The sequence below is a fragment of the Amborella trichopoda genome, chromosome 7 (assembly GCF_054954075.1).
Source record: "Amborella trichopoda isolate Santa Cruz 75 chromosome 7, AtrichopodaSantaCruz75HAP2 v2.0, whole genome shotgun sequence".
Lineage (NCBI taxonomy): Eukaryota > Viridiplantae > Streptophyta > Magnoliopsida > Amborellales > Amborellaceae > Amborella > Amborella trichopoda.
The window spans coordinates 24,069,554-24,094,573 of NC_142342.1; the positions used below are offsets into that span (position 1 = coordinate 24,069,554).

Here is a 25,020-nt window from a genome sequence, read left to right on the forward strand (position 1 = left end):
CCCTAGTGAGTCAAACCATCCCATGCTCATCCCTCATAAGAGCTCGCTTCATTCCCCAATGAGTCGTACCCTCTACCATTAACCCTTCATCACGCACAACAGCTCATTCCACTCCCCAGTGAACTGTACCCTTCAAGGTCACCCTGAGACCACCACCCACGTACCAGTCCACTATCCCTTGGCCAAATTGCACCCTTCACAAATGGCCATAATCCTTAGTAAGCTCTCACCATGTTTTCAACCTCATTTAAAATTAAAATGAGCACTACCACCCCAATTACCCATTTTCAACCCCATTAAGCCTGATCAAATGAATTTTTCTAAGCTCCAAAGACACAACCCTCAAGACCACCATCCACCTCCATCATCACCCATTACCCACACAAGTTCCACATATATATATATATATATATATATATATGAACATGGTCATGAAACCATGGATAAAAAAGCTTAAAGAAAATGGGCATGGTGAAAACCTGATAGGATACCATAAGTAAAAGTGACAGACAGGCATGGTCATGAAACCATGAGTAAGAGTGTTATGTAAAGAAAAAGAATCGGTCATGGTGAATACCCGAAAGGGCACCGTGAGTAAAAATGGGAAAGAAGGTGGACGTGACCATGAGGTCACAGATAAAGAGCCTAATAAAATAAGGAAGTTGGTGAAAACAGTTCTATAGCTCCACTTCCTCTATATTCAGGTGAAAACCCGAAAGGGTATCTGAACCAATATGCAGGTGGATACAACGCTCACCTCCATATGCGGCTTCAGTCAGCACTCCAGACAAGAAAACCTGGTAGGCTGGGAGTCAACATCCTCAAAAGGAGGGTACCTTGCTACTGGAACCTAAAAGTGCTTAAGAAAATTCCAACAGTCTGGGTCAATCCATGAGAAGATCCCCAAAATCATAAGAATCAACAAGGTGGAAAGTCAGAGCCCCATGCTAAAAGAGCTCATTCTTAAGAAGTTCCCAAGAACAAGAGAGTCATGCCAACAGGCCGAAGATGCTCCCATAACGAAATTAACTGTCAAGCCAGACCAATACCTCCACCGACGTCTAGGGTAATAGTCTCCCTAAGGTTCTCAGTTACTGCTGGTTTAGACTTTTCAAAATGGCAAAGAAAAAGCCCTTGACTAGACCTGGTGAGATAGGGGTTTCGAGCTCCAAAGAGACCGTCTCAGCAAAACCCCACCTATCGAAGGTTCAACAGTTTCAAGATGGCCAATAAAAAGCCCCTTACTGGATCCGGTAGACTTGGTCCCAAAGAGGCACCCCACCTATCAAACAAATTCCAAACCTTGGTTAAGGGTCCTCGACTGTCTATCTGAAGCACAAACATCTCCTGAAGTGGGAAGAAAGCCCTTAAACAAGGGCCCCACCAGAAAACTAAAAAGAAAGTCTGACTGATTAGGAAGAAATCCTTTAGGTAAGGTCCCCGACTGTCAAACAAACCCTAATTCTTACTAATTGGGTCAACAAGCCCTTAAGCAAGTCCCCTAGTTGTTGGAACTCACGAAGCTCACCCACTTAGGGCATTTTTCCTCCTAGGGTTTTCGACGTGAGATGTCGGTGAGTTACACAAGCTTGAAAATAGAGTTGAATTTTGTGGCCATGCCACTTAACCTCAGGGGGGTTTTGCAATTTGAAATTTATAACCATGGCATCTTCTTTGGTCTCCTTAGGGTTTCTTAAGTCTTCTATAGGTTTCAGAAAAGAGACAATAATGCAGACATTCAAAATTTGTTCCTGATGTCCCGTGGTCAGACGGCACACCAACTATCCCTTCAAGCCATTGCGCTCACCGAGCACACCCACCTAGGGCATTTTTCCTGCTGGGGTTTTTGGCGTGAGATGTCGATAAGTTACACAAGCTTGAAACTCAAGTTGGATTTTTTGGCCATGCCATTTAACTTAAGTTTCAAATCTGCAAACCTACATTTTCCTGGATTTCCTTGGGGTTTTCTAAGGCTGTCTATAGGAAAAAGGCTTTCTATAGAAAGAGACTTGTCGAGCCGAATCCTAAGAGAGAGATGAGGCAGTAACGCGGCAATCGTGGCAATACGGTAATCATCATATACGGGTGTCCAAGCTCCTTTGCTTTAGAAGTCTTTTAGAAATTTTGAAAGTAGGGGGATGTTTGAAATAGAACCCAGCGCAAGGACATGTTACGATTTTAACAAAGAAATTAAAGTTTTGAAAACACAGATATATAGTGAAAATTTTGAAAAGGGAAAGATATTTCCAAAAACAAAGTTGGTTAGCAGTTTTAACTCTTGCAACCATAGAGCCCTCTAAATAGTTTAGCATCATGTAACAATGGACCATACACCTGACCCTTTTACATCAATACGGGGATAGACGAAATACACCTGACCCTTTCACATCATACGGGGATAGAAATTTTTCGTTGAACAGGGTGGTTGTGCCCTGAACACACCCAACCTTTTGCGTCATACGGGGCTAGACATTTTCATTAAACAGGGTGGTTGTGGCCTGAACACCCCCAACCTTTTACATTATACGGAGCTAGACATTTTCACAGAATAGGTGGTTGTGCCTTGTACACACTTGACCTTTTGTGTCATACGGGGCTAGACATTATCTGTCACGGCTCTTTTACGTCGCACGATTTTGATGTTTGAACTGGATACACTCAACATTTTGCATCATACAGCGCTAGACAGTACCTGCCTCGACTCTTTTACGACGCACAAGTTTGACGTTTTTCCATTGAACAGGGTGGTTGTGCCCTGGCCACACCCGACCTTTTGCATCATACAGTGCTAGACAGTAACTGCCTCGGCTTTTTTACGTCGTACGAGTTTGATGTTTTTCTATTGAACAAGGTGGTTGTGCCCTGGTCCCACCCGACCTTTTACGTCATATGGGGCTAGACGTTACCTGTCTTGGCTCTTTTACGTCGCACGAGTTTGATGTTTTCTATTGAACAGGGTGGTTGTGCCCTGGATTAGACTTTGGTTGGCAGTTTAGGCTCGTGCCACTGAGGAGCATTTTTCTTTTTTATTTTTATTTTATTTTTTAAATTTTTTAAAATTGGTTGGCAGTTTAGGCTCTTACCACTAAGGATCATTTTCGTTTTGAATTTTTTTAACTTCTTATTTTTGGAAGATTGGTTCTTTGGGATTGTGGAATCCCTTCTACTTTTTTTTTTATTTTCTCCTTGTTGCTGCCCCTGTTGGCGGGTTCTTGTATCAAAGCATAATAGAACACTTTTCCTTGCACACTCTTTTAAAATTGAATTTCTTACAAACTCACCCACCTAGTTGTAGGGTTTTTTCCTCGAATTTTCGGCTATTAGGTCATCATATGCACACACAGGGATGAGCTGCCTCATTTTGCCTCTGGGGATCCAGTCGAGAGAAAAACACTCTCAGACTAGCCAATTTCTTCATTGGCGAGGTTCACCCATCTCCAATATGTGGTAGTTGGTAGTTATGCTCATACAACCATGGAGTGCCTGGCTAGTTTCAAGCCTTCCTAACATGCATAGGAAGTTCGCTTCGAGAATGAGGTCAGATGACTTAACAGTTTAACCTCTTGTAGTGGTGGAGGAAGTCCTTTCTAAAAGAGTTTTGTTTTCGAAAATTGATGATTTTAAAGTCAATTTGAAAAGCATTTTCAAAAGGGACGCGCCTTACAGGATTTCCATCTGTGGCCCCTTGGGTGGTCATTTTCTTTATCAAGTTTTACCTAATGATTGTGAAAGGATTTTCTTGTGGGATCATGAGAACTCAAAAGTATCGAAGTTGTCCTTTTACCTTTGGAGCTTTCATCATGTGCTTCGTGGATCCATAAGGAGGTCTCTGGATTCTTGCCAGACTTCCATCTTGGAGAGATCTCGATGTTATCCCAAGGTTCATCGAAGTCAATTCGGTTTTCCATTCATGTCACCCCTTCCACATCTTTCTGAGTTGGTTCTGTTGGAAACCTGTAGGGTTTAGGAGGAGTCTTCATCCTCAGGGTTTGCTTATGCAGTATGTTGAAACTTACAAGTACTTGTTTGTACTTGAGTGTTTTGAATCAGAAGCTCCTTCTTTGAGATTTTTTACTCTTTTTTTTTTTTACTTGTGATGCCTTTCCAGGTTTTCACCATGTCCATTTTTTTTTTCTTTTTTCTTTTCTTTTTTCCTTTGTAGTGCCTTTTCAAATTTTCACTACTCTTTTGAGCCCGTTACAGGTAGTATTTTCTGAGATACATCGTATTAATGGGCTCGTTGAGCTTGTGCCCTTCCTGATTTTTTATCTTCTAAGAATTGCCTACATGCGCCCCTCCCAATTAGGTTTGAACTTTCCTATAGGGTGTGCATTTTTAGGAGTGTGGAAGATATTTGTGAGTACCTTGTCTCCTTCTTTGAATTGTCAAGGAACAACTTTTCTTTGGTGTACCCTCTCGATTCTACGTTGATAAGCAATGATATTTTGTGTCGCTCCTAGTCGCCTTTCATCCAAATTAACAAGAACAGCGATTCATGGTTCGATCTTTTGTTCCTCATCTACATTTTAGGAATGAGCTCTCGGAGAGATAGTATCTCAACTTCAATGGGAACCACTGCTTTCATACCATATACCAATGAGTATGGAGTCATGTCAGTAGGAGTCTTCTCGATTGTCCGGTAGGCCCATAGCGCATAGTTTAGCTTTTCGTGTCATTCTTTGCCACCTTCTATTATTCTGTCTATAATTCTTAGAAGTCCTTTGTTCATGGCCTCTGTTTGTCCGTTTCCTTGAGGGTAGTAATGTGTGGAGAATTTATGCATTATCTCAAACTTTTTGCATACCTTAGTGACCCTTTCATTCTTGAAATTAGATCCATTATCAGTAATGATTGACTCAGGAACACCGAATCTATAAACGATGTTATTCTTTAGGAAACGGGCAACATGTTGTCCCTCAAGTTTGACTAATGATGTGGCGTCTACCCATTTGGTGAAGTACTCTATAGCCGCTAATATAAAATGATGGCCATTTGAGGCTTTGGGTGAGATCATTCCAATAATATCAAGACCCCACATGGTAAAGGGCCATACAGCCGGTGTTGAGTTGAGTGGTATGGATGGTGCGTGGATGAGGTCTCCATACAGTTGACATTTGAGACACGTACTTCCAATAATCTTCAGCCTTGGTGGTCTAGTAATAGCCTTGGCAATACCTAATTTTCTCAGCTAAGGCGGTTGCCCTAAAATGACCTCCTTCATTATGTAACTCTGTCAGTCCTTGGTCAATTTTTTGCTGATCGAGACACCTTAGAATGATGTCATCGAAGGATTTCTTGAACAAGAGATCACCTCTTACTAAGAATCCTATAAAAAAACCTTTGAAGGGCTTCTTTATCATTTTTAATGGCTCCTTCGGGGTATAACTCATCTTTCAGTAGGGACAGAACATCGTGGAACCATGGTTTTGCGTTATCTAGTGCCTCTGAAGCCACGACAAACACTTCCCCATCATTCTCATTTTCTTGCTCTATTTCTTCTTCGATCCTTGGTGTGGAAGGATCATGTTTGTTGCTGATGTAGAATGGAAACATGGTAATTTCTGGAGGAATATCAACCAATGAAGCAAGGGTCGCAAGGGTGTCGGCGAACTAGTTATTTTCCCTAGTTACGTGATGAAAGGTGGTTTTCTTAAAATATGGGATCATCGTTTCTACCTTTTCGTGATAAGGTTTGAGCTTTTCTTCTTTCACCTTCCAAATCCCTTGAACTTGGTTTATGACAAGTAGGGAGTCTCCAATCACTAGTATTTGTTGGACTTTCATTCCCATGGCGTTCTAGAGCCCAGCTATCAAGGCTCCATATTCATCAATGTTATTGGTACATGGGAAGTTCAATCTAATGGTTGTTGGCATTAAAATATTCTCGGGTGAGCATAGTATGACTCCTATACCTGACCTGTATTCGTTCTTTGCACCATAGAAGTATAGCTCCCAAATTGAGTCCTCAATTGTAAAGAGGTTCTCATCAGAGAGATCCGTCTTAACGGGAGTGCTATCTGACAGTGCGTGTTCAGCTATGTCGTCAGCAATGGCTTGTCCAATGATCGATTTTTGAGTGAAATATTCGATCTCGAACTCGCTCAATAGCATTCTCCACTTCGCTCAAAGTCCAATAAGGGTTGGTCTTTCCAATAGGTACTTAAGTGGGTCTATTTTTTATATGAACTTGACTGAATGAGATAAAACATAATGTCTTAACTTCTGCATGGCCCACACAAGTGTTAACTAATGTTTCTCCACATCCATAGATCTTGTCTCATAGTCGACCATAGTTTTGCTGATGTAGTATATCATTTGTTCTTTTCCATGATCATCGTATTGTCCTAACATTGCTCCCATGGTCTTATCTTTCACATATATGTATAGGGACAGGGGTTTATCCAGACTATGAGGACTTAAGGATGAGAGGTTTGGTTAGGCACTCCTTAATTTGGTCGAACGCTTCTTAGCATTCATTATCCCATATGAATGGGGAATCTTTCTTAAGGAGCCTATTGAACGGTGCACACTTGTCTACCAGTTGTGAAATAAAATGCCTTATGGCTTGTATGTGACCTTGAAGCCCACATATTTCTCAGATGTTCCGGGGAGAGGACATTTCAGTGATGGCTCGTATTATGAATGGGTCCACCTCGATGCCCCTTTGGCTCATTATAAAGCCTAGTAATTTACCGAATTCAACTCCAAAGGCACATTTCTAAGGATTTAATTTGAGTTGATGTTTCTGAAGTCTTTCAAAAGTGGTTCTCAAGTTGGAGATGCTCAAACCTGGTCTTCGACTTGACCAGAATGTCATCGACATAGTCTTCCATGATGGTATACGTTAAATCGTGGAAGATGCTAGTTGTTGCCCGTTGATAAGTTGCCCCTGCATTTTTTAGGAAACTATTTATCACAGAGATCTTCAGAGGAAGATCCCTCAGATCTAAACACCACAAACTAATTTTAAAAGAAGATGATAGAGAATGTGGGAAAAATCGAATTTTGATCTGAGGCCAGATCTGCCCAGAAATGAGTGGATCTGTTCTCAGATCAGTGGTAGCGCCAGGATTAATCCGAATATGAAACACGAAATAAAAATCAATAAAAACTAATCTAATCTAATTAAAATAAAATAAAAGCATAAAATAAATAATAAAATACTAAGAAATGATACCAAACCGGACCAGATCGCTGAGACTCCCGAGCCTTCGAGGGCTAGCCCGTATCAGAACCGGTGTCCTCTTTGTCTCTCTTTCTCCATGTGTTGACCAGGCCTTAGCCTGGTTGAATGGTTTTTTTTATCTAAAGATAGCTCAGAACTAGGGTTTCTTAGGTTAGGTTTTCCTTTCTCAGGGCTCTCTCTCTCTAACTTCTAACCTCCCACATCCCACCTCCCCCTTTCTAACCTACACGTCCCACCTTTTTAAGAGGTGTCTTTAGTCTCCCAAGTGCCACCTCCTTCCTAAAAAAAGGGACATCAATTTTATTTTTCTTAGAGATTAGGGATGTTGAATAGATAACTACTAAAACATGGGTATTTGCTAGGTGTGGAATGGACAAGTATTAAAATCTGGGGATTTGCTAGGTGTAGAATGGATAACTACTAAAAGCTGGGGTTTGCTAGGTGTGGATCATAGGATGAGACCATGGATTGTGGTGGTCTTTGGTTTAGAGGTCGACTAAAATAATGTGGTCCTATAGGTTCAGAAAAACCATAGAATTTGCCAATTTTAAAATGAGGTGTCTACAGTTGCCCTTATTTGGTACTCCCTGTCCTTCGAGGGACAGGTGAGTGACAAAGAGTTATATAAGCTTGAAACTCAAGTTGGATTTTCTGGCCATGCCACTTAACTTCAGGGTTTTCATAATTTCAAATTCTTAAACCTGGTATTTTATTTGATTTCCTTAGGGTTTCCTAAGGCTTTTTATAGGTTTTTCCTATTTAGGAAAAGGCCTGCCTGGGAAAAAGGCTGGTCTAGCAAATTCTGAAGCGAGAGAGATGAAGAGCTGAGGCGACAACGCGGTAAATCATCATTTACGGGTTTCCAAGCTCCTTCATTTTAAAATATATTTTAGAGATTTTGGAAAGAGGGAGAGATTCGAAATAGAACCCAGAGCAAGGACAGGCTATGATTTTAACAAAGAAATTAAAGTTTTTGAAAACACAAGATATATAATGAAAATTTTGAAAAGAGAAAGATGTTTTGAAAAACAAATTTTGGTTAGCAGTTTTAACACCTGCAACCATAGAGCCCTCTAAGCAGTTTAACATCATGCAATGATGAACGGTGTAGTCGGCAGTTATACTCATATGACTGTGAAGTTTTTATTATTTTTCATTATTATTACTATTATTTTTTTTCTGCCCTTGTTGGGGGTGGTTTTCTTTTAATGTAAGTCTTACAGTTTAACCACTTGTGACCCGTTTGTTGGACCCTATGTGAGCGTATCAAGTCCTTGCTTGAATCTTTGGGATGAAGAATCATAAAGTATTTCTTTATCTTCCAACTTCAGCTCTTGCATTTCAATTGAAAAGAGAATTCTTTAGAGCTTTCAAGAAAAACATAGTTTTGACAATATAGGATACTGCCCCTGGGTGTTCAGAACCTCTTTGGATTTCTGATTTCATTCCTCCACCATTCACCTTTCAAAGCTCTAGATGATCGAGGACCTTAACAATGTTCCATCAAGCTAATACTCATTGATTTTTCTCCTGATAGCATTTTGACTCAGGAAGAAGGAAGAGAAAATGTTTAGAGAGAAAGAACTTTGAAGAATAGAAGGAAGGAGAGAACTTCTTCTTTTTCATCGCCCCGGGGACCCTTTAGGGTGTTCAGCCTAGTAGCCTTTTTTCCAACGCTTGGGGTTCCTTCCAAATTTTCAGCCCAGAGAATTTTTGTTTTTTTTTTTTTATCACTTTGGGGTTCCTTTCAGGTGTTCAGCACGGTAGCCTGGGTGTGAACCTGGTTAAGACTTAGCCTAGGCTGAGTATAAGCCTGAACTTGGACCTAGAGGGTTTAGCTCGGACAAAAAACGGGTCCGGACTGAGATCTAAGATTAACCAACAGAAATAAGCAAGCAAAGCACACGAAAACTTTTGACCTAGATTATAGGTAGACGTGGTTTGAGAGTAGGTTTCTAACTATTGAAAAGCGGCAGGGCTGATATAGGTCCCCACATAGATCCTGGCCTCCTTTTATAGGATTTTCACCAAGTCTTATTATATGCAGAGTTTCTTTGAGGCAAAGGATTATGGAGGGGCGCTCACAGTTAAAGTTACGTGAATCCCAACCACCTCGACTCTCAAAGCTAGGTTCCCCTCACACTGTTAACACCGATTTGGGGGGTTTTTGAAAATATTTTTTCTCGAGCATTCCCGGCCCGGTGTGTGTAACAGTGTGTAGAAGCACGCAAGCAAAAAGAACGTGGCAAGCAAGCAAACACACAATGCAAGAAAGAAAAGAAGTGAGTGCTCGACATTAATCTTCTCAAGCAATGTATGCCTTGAGGCGGAGCTCGCGCGATAGCATAGTAAAGATGGAGGGGTAAGCAACCCCTAAGAAGTTACTTGGCCAAAACAGTGAAACCAGGCACAGTTCGTGCCTGGTCGACTGCGCCCCTACCCGAGTCGAGGGAGACTCGATCAGGGCACAATTAGAGAAAGAGTGTTAGTGACCTTGGATTTGGTTTTTGATGAATAAAGAAAAGCGGCAAATGTTGAATCACAAGCAAAGAAATGGAGAAGATTTTTTTTTTTACAATTTTTTTTTTTTGGAAAGAGGAAGAGTCCTGAAGATGTTTTTATTTTTTAAGTGAAGATTCTTTTTTATTAATATTGAATAGAAAGAGGCTTAAAAAATAGTAATTTTGAGCAAAATAGTTTTTTTTTTTTTTTAAAGCAAATAACCGTTAAGATTTATTTATTTTTTTCTAGCAAAGCAAATTTCTTTTTTTAGAAATGAGAAAGGCCTTAAAAGTTTTACTTTTTTTTAAAAAAAAGTAACAAGGCCTTAAAAGAAATTTTATTTTATTTTTAGAACAATGATTTTCAAAATGTTTTATTTTATTTTATTTTGAAAAAGACGAACAGTGATTTTTTTTATTTTTATTTTTTTTTTAAAGCAAAGAGGCCTAAAAAAAAGTGCTGAAATTTTTTACTATTATTATTATTATTATCTTTTTTTTTTTTGTTTTTTTTGGAGGGCGAGAAAGTGATTTTTTTTTTTTTTTCGATATCTACTTCTAAACAGATAATGCAAAAAGCATATGCAAGATAGGGACAGAAGCAAAACGTAAGGAATTAAAAAATCTTATCTCACTATAACAACGAGAGATAAAGAATTTCACAACTAATCTATTCACAAATAAGGATAAAGCAATAGATAAGGAATTTGACAACTTAATCTACTATTTTTTATTTTTTTATTTTTTGAAAAACAAAGTGGCAAAGAAGGAGCAATTTTTAACAAACGAGATTTTTTTTCCACAATTTTTTTTTTTTTTTTTGAAAAGATGGAAGACTTGAAAATGAACAAGAGATGGCGCAAATCTTCTTTTGTTTTTAACACAAAGACGCCAAAAAAAATGCTGTTTTTTTTTTTAAATGGCTAAATGTGCAATTTTCTTTTTTCTTTTTGGCTTTTTTTTTTTTCTTTATAAGAAAGTTGGCCTTAAACACACTCTTTTCTTTTTTTGGGAGATAGAATGGCCTTAAAAGACAATAAAACAATTTTTTTAAAACAAAAAAAAGGCCTATTTTTTTTTTTTTTTGAAGCAAAGAAATTTTTTCTTTTCTATTTTTTTTTTTGAGATAGAATCGCCTTACAAAAACAAAAATTTCACACCAATGATCCTTTTTTTTTCTTTTTTTTAACCAAAAGGCCCCAAAGTTTTTCTTTTTTCTGAAATTATAATAATAATAAAAGAGCAAAAAAAAATTCTCTTTTTTTTTTTGAAAGTGAAATGACCTCAAAAACTTTTTTATTTTTTTCGAAGCCGAAGGGACCTTCCAACATTTTTTTTTTTTTTTTATAGAGACCAGAAAACTACCAAGGTAGTAAAAATAAATAAATAAAAAATGAATAAAAGCAAAAAATTCCGTGATCCGCAAGAGAAGTTGTAACTGCTATACTCGGTTGCGCGCACAAGGCAGTTTTCAAAAGCACAAGGTCTAGCCGGCAAGCTTGAAAAATATACTCAGGCAACAATTTTTCTTGCTGAGGTAGACAGACGCATCGAACGCCTATCAGAAGCATACGATAAACACGTAGACCCAAACCTTATCCAATTCCCTTAGATGCAAAAGATACACCAAAAGAATAAACGTGCTCTATCTAGAAGGTAGCCGGGTAACAAAGAGATATTCAAATGATGCCAACGAGAATAATAAAGCTCAATTTTTATTTTTTCTATTTTTTTTTTCTTCTTACAAGCAGACAAATAAATAAAAGAAATACTAAATTATAGGGAGGAATCAAAGTAAGGTTTTCCTATGGAAAACATTCCTCTTTTTTTTTCCTCTCTTTTTTTTTTTTTTTTCGTGCACGGATCTAGCGCGAAATGTCCCACGGTGGGCACCAAACTGCTTATGATGAAAATCCGACAGATCTTTCGATAAAGATCTCTCAGATCTTAATACCTTAAAACTGATGAAAATGAAAGATAACAAGTGGTAAGGTAAGCGGACCTTTTGAAGACTTAATAGTGTCTCAAGGATGAGTGCAACAGTGCTTTGGTAATCACAAAGTGAACAATTCAAATGGGAAGCTTCAAAAACTGTTTAAAACAACAAAGAAATCCTAATGAGAGAGATTAAAATGATGGAGATCAGTTTGAAAAAGGAATGAGATAGATCGGACTCAAAACGAGACATATATGAACAAACTACTCCATATGGTCCACCGGTCTACCAATGTTTTTCTTTATGTATAAAGAGGAACTCTAACTCAACAAATGAACTTTTAAAATGGATATTGATTCTCTGAACTTAGAGATTAACAAAGGATGTACTCAAAAAAATTTGTATGGAAAGGATCTATGATAAACTTGACATAATTCATAAAGCAATCAATGTATTGAACTCACGATCAAGGTTAAGGGGCACCCCTTATAACTCCAACTTAAAGATCATACAAAACCAACTGAAAAAGGATTTTAAACTTCTATAAACATGAATTTACAGCAAGTTTAGATCATGAAGAAGTGAAACGATGAAGGAGAAACTCACAAATAGATGATACCTTGATGGTGACATATGATGGTTTTGACATTATAGAATGAAGGGGCACCATGAAAGATCATTTTGTAATCAAGAACATGAACCAAAAGGGCTCAAGTTTTGATCTCTTTTCTCTCTCTTTGATTCATGAAAAGCGTTTTCTTAAGGTTTGAATTTGGGCTTTAACTGTATTTATATGAAGTGTATAAGTTATGAATTGATCATGACCATTGATCCACTTCATTAATGACACATGAGAGGCTAATTATCCTATCCACTAAACCTCATCCAACCACTAGGATGAAGGGATGAGATTTAAGTACCTTATCACCTCATAAACCCTAAATCAAAGCCACATTACCCTTTTATCCTCGTCCTCATATATTAATTCCAATCATATCCAAAAGAGCTTGACATAAAGACCCTTGAATTTTAATAAATCTATAAATATAGAGAATGGTCAAGGGTAAGGGAATTTTGGTAAAAGGTTTCAATCATATGGGAAAGGTAAAAGGGGCTTCTGACACTATCAACAGAATTAGCTCAACTCACACCCTTCACATACATCTTACACTCTTCACATCGGTCACACCAATGGAGCACATCCACATGAAATGTTCACATGGCATGTGTCCCTTATGGATAATAATATTTTAAAACATTATTTTATTTTAAAATTGCGTTGGCTCTATATAAGCCAAGCATGTCATATGTGTGACATTTAAGTATGTTACTAAAATCCAACTTTAAGTCATAACAATACATCATAATGTTTGAATTAAAAAAAAAAAAAAGAGAGAGAAGGTAAGTGACCAAGTGCCATAGGTTATCCCATGCATGAGAATCTTCTCCCAAACAAGGGGGGCCCAACGTGAGGGGTCCATGGTGCCACGTGGCCACCCTATCCCCCCTTGGGTGCCATGTGGCGTCCACATTGACATCCTCACATAAGCCCAAATAATTTTGAAAATCATATTTTTTTGTGATTTTAAAAATCCAAACATTCTCCAAAAATTTCAATAAATATTTAAATCATATTTAAACATCTTTACATCATTTCTCATTAAAAACAATAGGACAAAAGGTATGTGAGATCTCAAGGCTTTGATTCTAGGTATCGAAGTGCTCCATTAGACTAGTCCCAAATGATGTTCCACTATGTCTCAAGTTGACAGTCTATGTCAGGGACACATAATTGGACATATCAAAGTCATTGAGAAAGAACTACCCATCATCGGGTTCTCAATAGATTGCAGACGCATCCCTATAGGACATAATCCTACTTAAATACAGGGATTCTCTCAAAGCACATGTACACTGGCTCTTCTAAGTTAGATAAAACTTAAGAAGAGTGGCTTCCCTTGCAAATGAGAGCACACATAACATGGAATGATCTCGTGTTAGATTACAGACTCATGTCTCATGAGTCTTGACCATCTCATACAGGGTCAACTCTCAACAAACACTCGGGTTCTATACTACTCGATTGGATTCTCCAAGCCCTAGCTAATCATAATTAATCATGAGGCATTCTAATTAAAATTCCTGATTACGAGGTGACCCTTACTCCTCCTTAAGAGATTCATTTCTAAAAATGTAACCTCCCAATGCCTCATGTACTCATGGTAAAAGAATCTGGGCCCCAATTCGCAAAGTACGCAGATTCTATCGCTCTCACTACCTCTCACTAAGCGAAAGACTATTGACCTTAAGGCCTTGAAAGGCCATATTGCCAAAATTCTCCCACTTGGCCTTTTGAGACCTTAATCGAATCTCACTCTCATTATCACACACAATAAAGTAATGTAAAACATTCATACACATCTATAAAATAAATAGTCATAATGAAGGGAGAAAGTAATAACAACTATGTTAACCTCCTTAGCCCGATCCCATGCACATGCCTCATTAAAGCACTAGCAACCAAGCCTTTAGTAAATGGATCAGCATGCATTGCATCCGATGGAATATATCCTACTTCCATCTCACTAGCTGCAATCTCTTCTCTCACACAATGATATTGAGCTCTTATGTGTCTTGATTTCCTATGAAACCTTGGTTCTACTACCATGGCTATGGTGGCTTGATTATCACACATGATTCTAATTGTTCAATGCTTGACTGGGTTGTAAAACAGATGATTCAAGAACTTCTTAAAAGACCTCTGCCTCACACACACTCGTCAAAGCTCGTGGTTCATCCACTAGAGATACACCTCAGGGCAGCCCTCAGCTTGTTTCAGGTCATTGTCAAGGTTTGGGTCTTCTTAGACCTGACCCTGTACATCATGTTCATGTGCATTACACTACTCAGGGAAGATCTGCCGCTGCACTTTCTCGAGCACACGAGAGGCGACCTCCTCGTCATCCCTCCCGGCACATGCATGCACACTTTGTGAGGGGTGGTCACAAGGCCACTTCTTCACGTACACGTGCTCGCGACACTGTGCCTTCTAAGCCCGGACCTACCACTAGAGCCCAGGTCGACCCCCAGGTCACTTAGAAACCCTCTTCAAGAAGCGCACATGCACCAGTACCATGGTCTACACTGAGCTCCAGGCCGAAAGGCTAGTAGCAGCCAACTCCTCCCCCGTTCGCCCCTTCTCCTTGGGTGAAACCCTTGCAGACAAGGTACTCAAAGGTCTTCCCCAAGAGTACCATTATGCAATCCACCGAGAGCTACGAAGTAAGCTCGAGGGAAGACTCCCTTCATCGACGAGGTCCTTCTTAATTCTTTTCTTCCCTGGCCAAGATAGTCTAAAAATTCCAAACGGACTATCATTGCCGGCCCCTAATGCTTTGGCCTGTTCAAAGAGGGCCAACCGTTCCCAATTATGATCTCGTTCTCGATTCTAGTGGGGAGTGTACCAAAACCTGAGAACCAAGCATGAAAAGGGCATGCGGATCGCGCCGAAGAAGAAGCCTGGAAAGATCGAGGCAAGCAAGCCTGTCGACCCCCTGGCTAAGAATGTCTTTTACCCATTACTGATGGCAACCAAGCCCGAAGAGAGAGGGGTAGAGGCTTACGTAGCCGTCACCATTGTAGGGGATGACCCTAGCCAGCAATACCCACGATCCCAAGACCATCAGGAACCGATTCTCACCCGATCTGCATTTGGGCCCAAATCTAATTGGGCAAGTCCAGCCCCTGCTGACCGATCTCCCTCACCCAGTACGCTAAACACGCAAAGCGTCGGCCGTGCAGGACACCTCTCCCTTCGAAGAGAGATTTAGCGTGATGGTCGTCGAACAGCATGACGACGAACTTGAAGAATGTCTGATTAGGCTGGAGGGCATGATAGGCCATATGATGGAGAAGATTGAACGAATGGAGAGTGTCAGGCTCCCTGGGAATTGATCTCACCATGAGGCTAATTCTCCTTAGCTTACCCATCCCGTTGAGGAGCTCCTAAGACAGCCGCCTCCTCCCAACTCTCATGACCATTCTTTCCCTCGACAGGTCTCGCAGGCTAACATCGATGTTGTGCTCAGCCATAGCCTGCGGGACAGGCAGATCCTCGAGTTACGAGAGACGTCCCAATATCAGAAGCCTTACCCTTCTTATAATGACCTGCTCCCTTTTTCGCCTAATTACCAGAAAGGGAGACTCCCTGTCTTCAACGGCACAAGTTCTCCCTGTCTTCAACGGCACAAGTTCACCTCGGCATGTCAAGAGACGGCTGCTGATGGGAGACTCCTTCTCCATCATTTTGTTGAGACTCTCGATGGGTTGGCCTTCAAGTGGTATGCTCAGCTCCCTCCAAACACACTACAAACCTGGGAAGAGATGGAGCGCTTGTTTTACAAGTGCTTCTATGAAGTTGACAGAGAAGTACAAGTCATCGAGCTTCTCATTATGACCCAAGGTCCGGAAGAGCCAGTAGACCAATTTATTGCAAGAAGGAGAGATCTGGCTGCATGCCAGACCAACCCCATGCCTGAGATTGATGTTGTTCAGACCTTTGTGCGTAACATGCGATCGAAAATCTCCTGCATGTTGAGGCTTTAAACCCCACCTCTATAACGGATCTGATTTCTAAAGTAGTCTGCATAGAGAGCCTCCTTAAGCACCACGGCAAACTTCAAACACCATCATCAAGAGGGAAAAATAGCCGAAATTTTGATATTCCTGCCTTAATTCTTGGGCAATCAGCAAAGGGGAGCAATCAGGGCCACTGTCACCGTGTCTGATTCCAAGAAAGTCCCTCTTCAAACTCTAGATTTCTCCAAAGGGTGCATCCCATCAATGCTCAAGGAACACCTCTGGCAAGGCAACAGCAGCCCCAGGCCTACAATAAGGTGCCTCCACCTCAAAATCTTTATCAAAAGGACTACTGGGCAAAAAAGAGGAACAAGGTTTACAGCTTCAATAAGGAGTTGGTCCCTGCCCTACTGCAAATGTTGCTAAAAAAAGAGATGATTACTCCGCCTGAGATAAGGAAGCAATAAGAGGCTGATCTCGTCATGCACAAGAATTATTGTGTCTATCATACAATGTTGGGCCACTCCAGTTAGGAGTGCTTCACTCTCAAGGACCATATCGAAGCCTTAATCCAAAGGGGACAGATTCAACTAGACGCCCTCTAGGAAGAATTCGAGGCAATTAAGGCATCCCATATGGTGACAGCTCAAGAAGAGGAGCAAGAGGATTATTCTGATGGACTGCCGCTGGATTTTCTCCCAGCAATGTTCACCATGATGATTCAAGAAGGATTCATTGCACCGCGGCCATCAAGGCAGCCCAGGCACATTGCCCAAGGGACCGAGGATATCTGATGGCCATACCACCAGGTACATGGCCATGATTTAGCTTAGTGCTTTGCTTTCCGAACCATAGTGGTGGAGAAGGTCCAAAGGGGGCACCTCACAGTTGAAATCTCGGTCCCCATCCCTGCAGGTGACACTCAAGCCCTTGGACACAAGAGGTCACTCAGGCACAAACCTCCTGTGACGATGCATCGTCGAAATCTTCCGAGTCAGATGAGCCCTCCACTTCTCAACCATGACAGATCTATCGAGGGTGAAACCGAATGAAGTCCAAGAAAAGGGAGGAGGTTCGCCAAACGAGGCAAGCTCCTAAGCCTCATGAGCCCGATAAGCCTATGCCAGCCAAGAAGAGGGGTAAGAAAAGATGAGTACCGAGGGCTGCACGTCGAAGGAGGACGACCCTTCAATGCCCAGCTGAGGCATAATTCCTTTCACTTGTGCCTCCACTGCCGACATTGTGAGATTTTCTCCCCAAGTCAGTCACTACCACTGACCAGGACCCACAAATTAGTCAAGAAGGGATTCCAAGACCAATTCAGGCCTCCCACACGTCCAACAAGGGTGACGACATTAAAAGCACCCCTCAATGGTCCAAGCAAGGTCCCCTACACATGTCCAATCCAAGTGACGACGTTAAAAGCCACCTGGCTCGGTCCAATCTGAGTGATGACCCCAAAATCTCTCACCCTTCTTCTATCCCCGATTCTTCGAGCCCTTCTTTTCTAACCTGTCTCTTACAGGTATGACTTTTGAATGCCCAGACTTTGAGGCTCTTGATAAAGAGCTTAAAAGTTGTAACATTAGCAAGCAGCATCGTAAATAGCTTACGAAGACGGTGACCCAAGCAGCTGGGTTCCTATCAGTCGCTAATGCCTTGGCTTCTAGAGCCAATAAGAAGCCTCCTCCCACTATTGAGAAGCTTATCGAGTGATACAGAAATCCTAAGCCAAAGAAGTCTCAATGGCCTCCCGAGCCTGACTTGGAGCAACGGATGAAAGAGTCAAGGGGACAAAGCTTCTTTTCTCATGAGGCATGTCACATGGTATAAATTGGCGAGGGGTTGATTAATGTTGATCACACCAGTGCTGCACCTCAAAGTCTCTCCCCCTCATTGTCTGAAGCCCCTTTGTTGGAATCGCCCCCGGGCCAATTGACCCCAGTTTCTCAAAGCCCGTCTTCTCAGTCTCTTGACCTCCCTCTTCTCGAAACTGACCCTTCCCAGTTTGGGCAAGTTTCGAGGCGACCAATATGCTTCATATCATTGAAACCCCAACCAAAGTACAGATGGCAAGGGTACGGGTGTCTGCAAATTCGAAGATGAAAGTATTTGAAATTGAAGAAGATACACTTAGGTCTCCGACTGCCGACAACGCGGAGGTTCAGGAAGCCCCTGAAGTATGGGAAGAAGGTGGACAGGCCACGGCTAACGACCTAAAAGAGAAACTTGCGAGATGAAACTAACCCGAGGCCGACCTTCATTTCAGCCAACATGCCGCCAGATGAGAAAGAACGCTATGCTGCCTTCCTACGAGCAAACCGGGATGTCTTTACTTGGCATTATCATGAGATGCCCGGCTTTGACCCTTAAGTTGCAATCCATCGACTCGGCATTGACTTGTCCTTTAAGCCCATAAAACAAAAGTCAAGAAGGTTTCGGCCTTATCTTGAACTTCAGATTAATGCCGAAGTAAGTAGACTCAAGGAAGCAGGCTTCATCCGGGAGGTCAAATACCCAAAGTGGCTAGCCAATGTCATGTCAATCGAGAAGAAGAATGAGAAAACAAGGGTTTGTATCAATTTTTGTTATCTAAACGCGACATGTTCATTGAAATGCTCATTGACTCCACGGCTCACTGTCAAACCTTGTCCTTCATGGATGGGTACTCAAGGTATAATCAGATAAGGATGGCACCTGAAGATGAAGAAGCCACCGCCTTCTTGACTCCAAAGGGGGTTTTCTAATATACAATGATCTCGTTCGGGTTGAAAAATACATGGGCCACATATCAGTGAACCATGACCACTATCTTTAATGATATGTTGCATAAGGAAGTGGAATGTTACATGGACGATTTAGTGGTGAAATCCAAAGAGAAAGACGCCCATATCCTAGATCTTGAACGGGTATCTGAGTGACTCCGCCCTCATCAAGTCAAAATGATCCCCCTGAAATATGCCTTCGATGAGCAATCTGAGAAATTCTTGGGGTTCATCGTCAGGTATCAAGGATTAGCGATTGAGCCTGTCAAAATCAAGGCCATCCAAGAGATGCCCCCGCCAAGGAAACTTCGTGACCTTCAGTCTCTCCAGGGAAGTTTGCTTACATTCGAAGGTTTATCGCCAATCTCTCAGGACCTTGTAAACCCTTCACGTGCCTGTTGATAAAAGAAATGGGATGTTGAATGCCAGTCAGCTCTAGATGACATCAAGGCATACTTATTGAACCCAATGTTCTCTCCACCCCTGTACCGAGGAAGCCTTTGATCCTATATGTGACCTCTCTTGACGACTCACTAGGCACGCTCCTCACGCAGAATAATGAAGAAGGAAAGGAAACCGCCTTATATTATCTTAGTCGCAAGATGCAATGGGCTGAAAAGAACTACCCACCAATTGAGAAGATGTGCCTAGCCCTAATCTTCGCAGTTCAGAAGCTTTGCCACTACTTGCTCACCCATGAAGTCCAGCTCATCTCACGAGCTGACCCCATCAAATTCCTTATGACACGCCCTTGCTTGTCACGACAGTTCGCAAAATAGTCGTTGTTATTAATGGAATTTAACATCACCTATGTGCCGCAGAAATCTATCAAGGGTCGGGCTCTAGCAGACTTCTTGGTAGCGCATCCATTGTCGACAGATTCCCCCTTGTCAAGCGACCTCCCAGGCGAAGGAATATTCTGCACGGAAGAGCCTTATGATTAGAAGATGCACTTTGATGGGGCCTTCCAATCAGAACAAGGCAAAGCGGGGGTAGTATTCTCAACCCTGCATGATGGCATTATCCCTCTTGTATTTCTCCCTCACAAGGGTTTGGTCGCACAATGCAGCTGAATATCAAGCACTCATAATAGGGCTCGAACTTGCCTTAGACCTAAAATTGTAACGATTGGCCATCTTCGATGATTTTGAGTTAGTAATTTGGCAGCTCAAAAGGGTATATGATGTAAGAAAAGACAACCTCAAGCCCTATCACGACACTGCTAAAACCTTGATGGCACAACTCGATAATTTTTCCCTCAGACATGTCCCCCACAGGTTAAATTCTCAAGCAGATGCCCTCGCCAATCTTAGTGCAACCGCTCAGTTCTTGTCAAAAGATCCAACACCTATATGGGTAGCAGAGGGGAGGCATATCAAGCTAATGGACGAGTTAGATGTGGACGATGAAAGGGCCCTTTTCCCAGAATGTTCGTCTTACTCGTTCGGGGCACTACTCACCGCCAAGGATGCTCTCAAAGTTGAGAGGCAAGACAAGCAAGCCCAAATCATGGCATCCAAACAACACGAGACTGAGTTTTCTGACCCTCTATGTACCGAAATCGAGCAAGTTGAGAATTAGAGAGAACCTATAGTCAACTTCATCAAGCACATCTGGTTACCAGATGACCGCATCGAGAGCAATAACATGTGAAGGATGTCCACCACGTATACCCTGCTTGAGGGAAACATCCTCTTTCGACGTTCCTTCGACGGCATCCTTCTTAAGTGTGTTGACACAAGAGAGTCGCATCAGGTGTGCGAAGAGCTGCATACTAGGATTTACGGGTTGCACCAATCAAGCCCTAAGCTTAATGAGCGCATTGGCAGATTGGGGTATTACTGGCTGTCGATGGTCGCTGACTCCTTAGCTAACGCTAAAAGATGCCAAATATGCTAGATGCACGCAAATTTCATTCACCGACCACTGGAGCCTCCACACCCTACAGCAACATAATTGCCCTTCTAGCATTAGGGCATGGACATCATAGGACCCATCAAACCCCCTTCGGCATTGGGTCACACCTACATCTTAGCTGCTACGGACTACTTCTCTAAGTGGGCCGAAGCAATTTGCCTCAAGCATGTTCCTGGAATGTCGGTAGCTATTTTTGTGCAGCATCACATCATCTACCGATCTGGTGTACCTGATCAGATCACATCAGATACTGGCCTGCAATACAGAAGTCAGTACATCGACCGCTTGGCCACCCAGTTTTGCTTTGACTGGAAATACTCTACCATGTACAACCCTCGGGCAAATGGTCTAGCCGAGGCCTTCAACAAGACTCTCTATGCTGTCTTGCAGAAGTCAATGTAAAAAACAAAGAAAACTGGCATGAGAAAAGGTTCAAGGCCCAACAGAACCTCGAAGTCTATCGGGGCAGGAACAAACTAGCTTTTGACAAATTAGTCAAAGCATGTTCCTTCACCTGTGGTGACTTAGTCTTGACAATAAGGAGACCGATTGTCATGCATGGGCGACACAAGGGAAACTTAGAGCCAAAATGGGAAGGCCCTTTTGTGATAAAGAAGGCCTCTCCAAACAGAGCTTATATACTGGCCCGGTCAGATGGAGAAGAAGCAATACCCCCCATCAATGGACATTACCTGAAATGGTACTACCCATGACTTTTATGGTCTCAAGGGCATGACCTTAAAATACGCCCTCAAATCTTGGTGTACAACCTTAAAACACACTACCTCTACGGTCTCGAAGGCGTGGCCTTAAACACAGCCTCAGGTCTTGGTGTACGACCCTAAAACACACGACCTCTATGATCCCAACGGCATGACCTGAAAGGGCGTTGCAGGCAAAAAGATCAGAAAAAGAAGGAGCAAAAGAAAAATGATGGGGCACGGTAACATTGTCAGCTATTGTGAGTAAAAAAAAAAAAAACATCAAAAGAAAGACAGCAAACGTGGTGTGAAAACCACGGGTAAACATGCCGCAAGAAAAACAATTCTCTTCCAAGGTCCTGCGAAAACTAGAAATGGCGCATACCCCAAGGACTTGAGTGAAAACCCGAAAGGGCGTTCAAGTCAAAAGGCACATGCAAGGGGAAACATGTTCACTCTCAACAAATTCACCACCCTCAGGAAAAGCAAAGGCTGTGGAAAGGAAATTGCGAATAAAATGCACAAGGCTATGTGGATAAGAAAAAGGGGGAAACAATCAGCATGAGCAAGCAGAGGCTTTCGCTCCATTACGAAATAGAGGTTACAAATAACAAGTTCACGTTTCTAAGGAACTAAATATACCAAAGGCCTCGAAGCAAAGGTAGGACAGAGCAACAATGGCAAAGGCAGAAGCATGCGAGGATCACCGGCCAATCATTCCTTATGAGCCCTACGGATACGCGCTGCCTGATCGCCAACCTGTCCTTCAATACATCGCCAACCTGTCCTTCAATACAGCTACTGTAAGGGAGCCCGTTGCCTTGCTAATGATGGAAAGGTGCCCGATACCAGATCGGCAGAAGGGAAGTCCCTCATCTCCTTGCGAACTCGGGATAGTAAGGCCTCTGCCTCGTCAATATGACATCGAAGAACGAGCATGCTAGCTGCGTTGTCCGGGAAAGAAATTCCCCCTAGGGCAGTGTACTCCCCCTCCTTCAGTGAATGGACCTCAAGGGTTGAATGAAAACCCTCCCTATATGCTAAATCATTTTTGAACTCTTCCAGGTGACCCTCGACATAACCAAAAATAGAGGGTGTCCGAGAAAAAATCAAACAGGGGACTGATGGACGGGCTCAGCGTTGCTGAGATCAGTCTTTCCTGCTTCAGGATCTCTTTTGCCATTAGAGCTAACTCCCCCATAATCGCTTTTAAGCTGGTAAGCCTTGGGAGCTCCAAAGGCTGTCAAGTTCGTTGTGGTCTTTCCCAAAAGCTCAGGAAGTTGTATCAAGTCCTCAAGAGAAGACCTGCTTATGAGGCGACGGACGACCTTCTAGAGCTCTACCCCATACTCACACTGATCTCGGTGTTTAGGAAATCCAGCCCCTCTATCTGCACAGAAAAGGGGATCCTTAGCTGTTCTGGAACAACACCCTCGGGAGTGAACCAAGCAGGGGTGAAGATGACCCGACCAGAGTGAGGCAGCGGCACGATCCCTCCCCTGGATTGAGGTGGACAAGACGAGGAGGATGGTTCATGGGGGTCAATGTTCATCATATCCACCGGTTCTTCCTTAACCTCCATCAGAGGCTCGTCAACCTCAATAATTATAGCGTCCTCTACTGTATTATTCCCTACAGGAGCCTTCATCTTGGGAATTCCTGAAGCCCTGGTCATTCGACGAATAGGCACGCACCAAGGCGCGTCATCGGTGTCTACAGATACATAGCAGAAATGGGGTCAAACGTGCTAAATTTCAAGCTAAAAAATCAAAAGAACGAAAGGCGCTAGGGCTTACCTGACCCTTGGTCACCCGAAATCCTGGCCATCGCGCAAGACTCTCTAAAGCCGCCGCGTCTCACTCTCGCGCAAGGACCTTAAACCACTGTGCGCTTACTCTATCCCAAACCGCTGCATGCTCCCTCTTAGCGCTTTTCTAATGCTGCTGAGCGCGTCTCTCTTCCATCCCATCATCCATGCATTTCTAAACCACCAGACGCACCCTTCTCTTGCAGTATGCCCTCTAGCCGTCGTGCGCCCCCCTATCTGACTTAGACTGTTGTGCGCTAATTCGTCAGGCCCTCGTGCACGTCTCTCCACTCAAGCCACTGTGCGTAGCTCCCTGGACTTGCCGCCGTGTGCTTTCTCTCTCACACGTGCCCTGCAATCGCACATGTGCTCTTGCATGCGACGTCCTCTCGCACGTGCGGACCTTCATCGTACGGCACGTGTGAGGGAGAAAGCACACGTGTGGATTGTGACCCCTCGGTTGCCCCAACCGCCTGTGATTCTCTGGCTTCCTGCACCAAAAAATCCTTCACCGCCCGTCGGAAAACCTTCACCTCTCGTGAATCTCCCTCAAACTTCACCTCGGAGCCCTCTCTCCCTGCGGTTTCCCTGCTGGAGTTCTCTGTGCACTCATCGCTAGAACTCCTGCGCCCCGGCATACGCTCGCTGGAAAACCTGCTGAAACCCACCAAAATCGCTCGACCTCCCTGCACTCTTCCCTCCTCTCACCGAAAAACTATCCAGCAAGCTCCTTGTCGGAACTCTCGACGGAATACCTATACAAAAACCCTGCAACCCACTAGAGCTCTTCTGCCACAGCCCGAAATTCCTGCTCCTGTCAAAAAACTCCCCGCTAAGCACTTGCCTAAACCACTCACACTCTTTCCCTTACCGGAACACTCTTCGTAGCCGGCTAAAACTCTCTAGTAAAAAGTGAAAAGGTTTTTACCCCGTTCTATACTCAATGCTTACCAATCTTGCCCCACACAAAAGGGCAAATACCGCCCAAGACCACAAGTGATGTTGTGCCATTTTTGAAAGGGGCAAGGGCACCTCGGGAAGCCAAATATAGTAGGAGTTCAAATGGAAATGGGCCGGACCGAGTCGGGCTACCACCCAAGCCCGAGATGCTCCCTTCCAGCCATCGTTTGCCCTCAAGTTGCAATAAACAGGGCAAGCCAGGTCTAGAACCCGAGCTGAGCTGGGGATCTCGCATCCCAGTCGCTGATTGCCATTTACAGTCGTCCCGAGCAGCTCTTCCTCATGTGCACACCCACATGCGTGCCCCCAGCCGCCATATGCGGGCCCCTCCTTCACGCATACATTTCACACATATGACAAAGCCTTCGTACAAGTCTCCTTTCCTCAGACCGCCACCTCCAGACCAAAGCACGCGTCCCTCACCCGTGCGCATCCTAGCCACCATGTGCACTCGATGTGCTCAACTATTGTGCGCACGAGTGCACATCCGCTAATGAATGCTTTTGCCCTTGGCCGTCTTCCTGCTCACGTTGCCGAACGCAACCTTTCAACTCCTCATGGCACATCTTCCCTTCACACGAGCCTTGTGTGTGTGCTTATCCCCCTCCCCAATTGATCGGGTTAAGCCCTCCTTGTCGTATGCCACCACAAAGGCACATGCAATCCCCA

At 42.9% G+C, this 25,020-nt stretch overlaps 1 protein-coding gene and 1 long non-coding RNA gene across 2 annotated transcripts; one reads left to right on the forward strand and one right to left on the reverse strand.

The window, feature by feature from the left end:
* Positions 1-20,943: 20,943 nt before the first annotated feature.
* LOC105421916 (uncharacterized) lies at positions 20,944-21,285 on the forward strand. The gene has a single exon (XM_011631031.1). The coding sequence runs from the start codon at positions 20,944-20,946 to the stop codon at positions 21,283-21,285; it is 342 nt and encodes a 113-aa protein (XP_011629333.1).
* An 848-nt stretch (positions 21,286-22,133) lies between these two features.
* LOC110006475 (uncharacterized) lies at positions 22,134-24,271 on the reverse strand. Its single transcript, XR_016058908.1, has 2 exons — positions 23,381-24,271; positions 22,134-23,297 (listed from the first exon to the last, which is right to left on the reverse strand). It is a non-coding gene; the product is annotated as an uncharacterized LOC110006475 (long non-coding RNA).
* Between the last annotated feature and the right edge of the window lie 749 nt (positions 24,272-25,020).